Source organism: Oryzias latipes, chromosome 11 (assembly GCF_002234675.1).
Source record: "Oryzias latipes chromosome 11, ASM223467v1".
NCBI classification, from domain to species: domain Eukaryota; kingdom Metazoa; phylum Chordata; class Actinopteri; order Beloniformes; family Adrianichthyidae; genus Oryzias; species Oryzias latipes.
In genome coordinates, this window is record NC_019869.2 from 11129739 (window position 1) to 11132477 (window position 2739).

At 38.0% G+C, this 2739-nt stretch overlaps 1 protein-coding gene across 1 annotated transcript; it reads right to left on the bottom strand.

Annotated features, from left to right (window-relative positions):
- Window positions 1-515: 515 nt before the first annotated feature.
- Window positions 516-2376, bottom strand: LOC101159115 (gonadotropin inhibitory hormone peptides-like). The gene is made up of 3 exons (XM_004073848.4): window positions 2041-2376; window positions 997-1373; window positions 516-887 (listed from the first exon to the last, which is right to left on the bottom strand). Exons 1-3 carry the CDS (start codon window positions 2203-2205, stop codon window positions 812-814), a joined length of 618 nt encoding a protein of 205 aa, XP_004073896.1. The 5' UTR covers window positions 2206-2376; the 3' UTR covers window positions 516-811.
- Between the last annotated feature and the right edge of the window lie 363 nt (window positions 2377-2739).

Below are 2739 nucleotides of genomic sequence, written 5' to 3' on the forward strand. Positions count from 1 at the left end.
TTCACTGATGCGAGGAGTTAAATAAGACATAATCTGCTGTGGTGATGTAATTTAAAGCCTTCAGACAGAAATGTCCTGTTGTAGGAATCCTTCCTCCACTGAAAGTGTGACAGTCTATTATTGTGGGGCATTTTCAGGCATCCACCATAGTCTGCTGTGCTTTTATAGTTTTAACAATTTTTTTTTTGGATGAATTGTGATCTTCACTGATGTTCATGCATTACATGAAATCCTCTTCACCTTTATCCACCTTTGTCATGGTAGGGAGAACACGTCAATGGAAGAGTGTGGTCAGAGGATAGCACAAGGGTTAAAAAATAATTCTCATGTTTTTGTGAAAGTCTGAAAAGAAAACTCTTTTAGATCACATCTGCGTGTTTGTCTCCTCCTAGTGGCCATCTACTGGAAGTAAAGGCACAGACTTTTTTTTTTTTTTTTTAACCAGACAGGTCTGGTCTTGCTTACTTTGAAATAACTATAATCTTTGAAATAATCTTTATTGGTAAAAATATAAAACCAAATTCTGTGTCTGATAAAGCAAAAATGCCTTTAGTTAGGCTATGAAAGTGAGGTTAAGGTGAAATTAGGGGGAAAACAGAGATTTCTTTTTTTGTCTCAATGCTTAAAGGTTTATTTTATAATATTTTTATTCTTTATTTGCACGTTTAAGACACGTTTTCCAGCATAAGTACCTTTAATAATGGTCTATAAATAGGCTTAAATGTATTGGCAGAACATTTTTGTCAATACAGCAAACAAACAATCTAAATATGAATTGGCTGTTTTTAACGTCAAGGTAAACTTAAAAAGATCACTTCATGTTGTAAATGTCTTTTCCTTCCATTTCCTCTTCTTCTGAGCTGATTGGAAGGTCAATGTCTTTGTTCCTGTTTGAAGGGAGATGCACAGAAATGGAAAATTCAAAGCATGTCAGGGAATTCCTGCTCCTCCATGAGGCAAGTTCATATAAGTCATCATGTTGGATTAATCACTTACCAGCGCAATTCAGGGTTCAACAGCTGTTCATTGGCCAGAGTGTTCAGAAAGCCCCAGTGAGGAGTGTTTCTACCAAATCTCTGCGGCAGCACAGGGCTTGGTGCTTCACGGACACTCCGGCAGCCGCCACACATGCGAAGGACCTCCCAGGCCCGCCCGAACCTTTGCGGCATGTTGGGGGAAGAGTTTGACACCCTGTCATCACTGGCACTGCTCTCCCTCCCGAAGCGGAGCGGCATGTTGGCGTGCATGTGAAGAGGTTTGGCTGTGGGTGGATACAGCTTTATGATGGTTGGTAGGTTGAGTTTGCTGGATGTGGGGGTCACACGAATATTGAAGCTCTCCAGATCCAAACTCCTGCGGATTCCCCTTTTTGTCTAAAAAAAAAAAGGTTAGTAAACCAAAAACATCATTAAACCAAAAGATTAAGGGAGACCAGGAAAGGAGATGGATTTTTACCAGGCTGCGTATTATATTATATATGTTATTTTCAGTTTAATTTACTGTGGATTGTTTTAGCCACTTGATAAAGATTGCTTTATGTGCTTTTCAAGCAAGTTCGAAGCATTTTGCCTATGTACACCAACTATGACATATAATTTTAATCAATTTTCAAAATAAAATGCTGTTTGGTAAAATTTAACAGTGAAGACTGTAAAAAAAAGTTCTGTTAAAGTTAAATATGATTTAAATGGAAAGATCTTTTAGTTTTAAGACATTTTAGCTTAGTTTAGTTTAGGTGCAATAATAACCTCATCTCAAGTGACTTAAACACAAAAGCAAAAGTAAATTTGGTTTCCAACTTTGACTTAAGTGCTGAGTAAAAAAGTTGTTTTGATTTTAACCTTGTCACCTCCCTAATGTGAACATAGGAAGTTCATTTTTTGCTGTTTGAAGCAGCTGAATTACAAAAAAACAAACAGTTTAATTTACAGTCTAATTTACAATTTATACGTTTGAGAGCATTTATTACAGACCAGTTCAGAGCAGAAAACCGTCAATACGTTTGATGGAACAATGAAGGAGTTCCTGTTTGCTTCTCACCTGTTGGTGCAGCTGCTTCCTCAGCATGTTCAGTTGGCTGTCATGGCTGCTCTCCAAGGGGTCATCACCGTGGAAGGACTTCCCAAACACATGAAGGTCGGACGCTGCTGCCCCCCCCAGACCTCCCAGCACCAGAAGCACTGACAACATCATCATTGTCAACATGTTAACATCAGTGTCTGACAGCTTCTTCCAACTTCTGCAGGACTCATGCCTTGTTTACAACGCCCTGCACTGTTTCACCTGATATTTAAGAACCGCTGTAAACACACGTCACCAGCGGCCTTTCATCAAAGCAATGCTACACATGCAAGAAAAGAAGATGCACCCACCTCCTGAGCCTCATTAAAATAAGGCAAATTCTCAACCAATCCTGTACCATGCAGTTCAGAAGAATAGCTCCAAGAAGGTATTTACTAATTAGACTCCTAAATGAATCTGTAACCTCAATTAGTTTGAGTCAAAAGAAAACTAAGAGATATTTAGCGTAAACTGTAGTATCCAGGTTTACCAGATAGGAGTCATCTATCAGAACAGAAAAAACACCAACAAATGTTTTAAAATTATAACCTTGAGCCTCTTTGACTAGAAAGTTCTCCTTGTTGGTGTTTTTTTCTTCTTCTTACAATAAATGCAACATTTTTGTAATTATTTTTACACAAACTTTATGCAATTTTAAATGAAAATGTTTCAACGCAT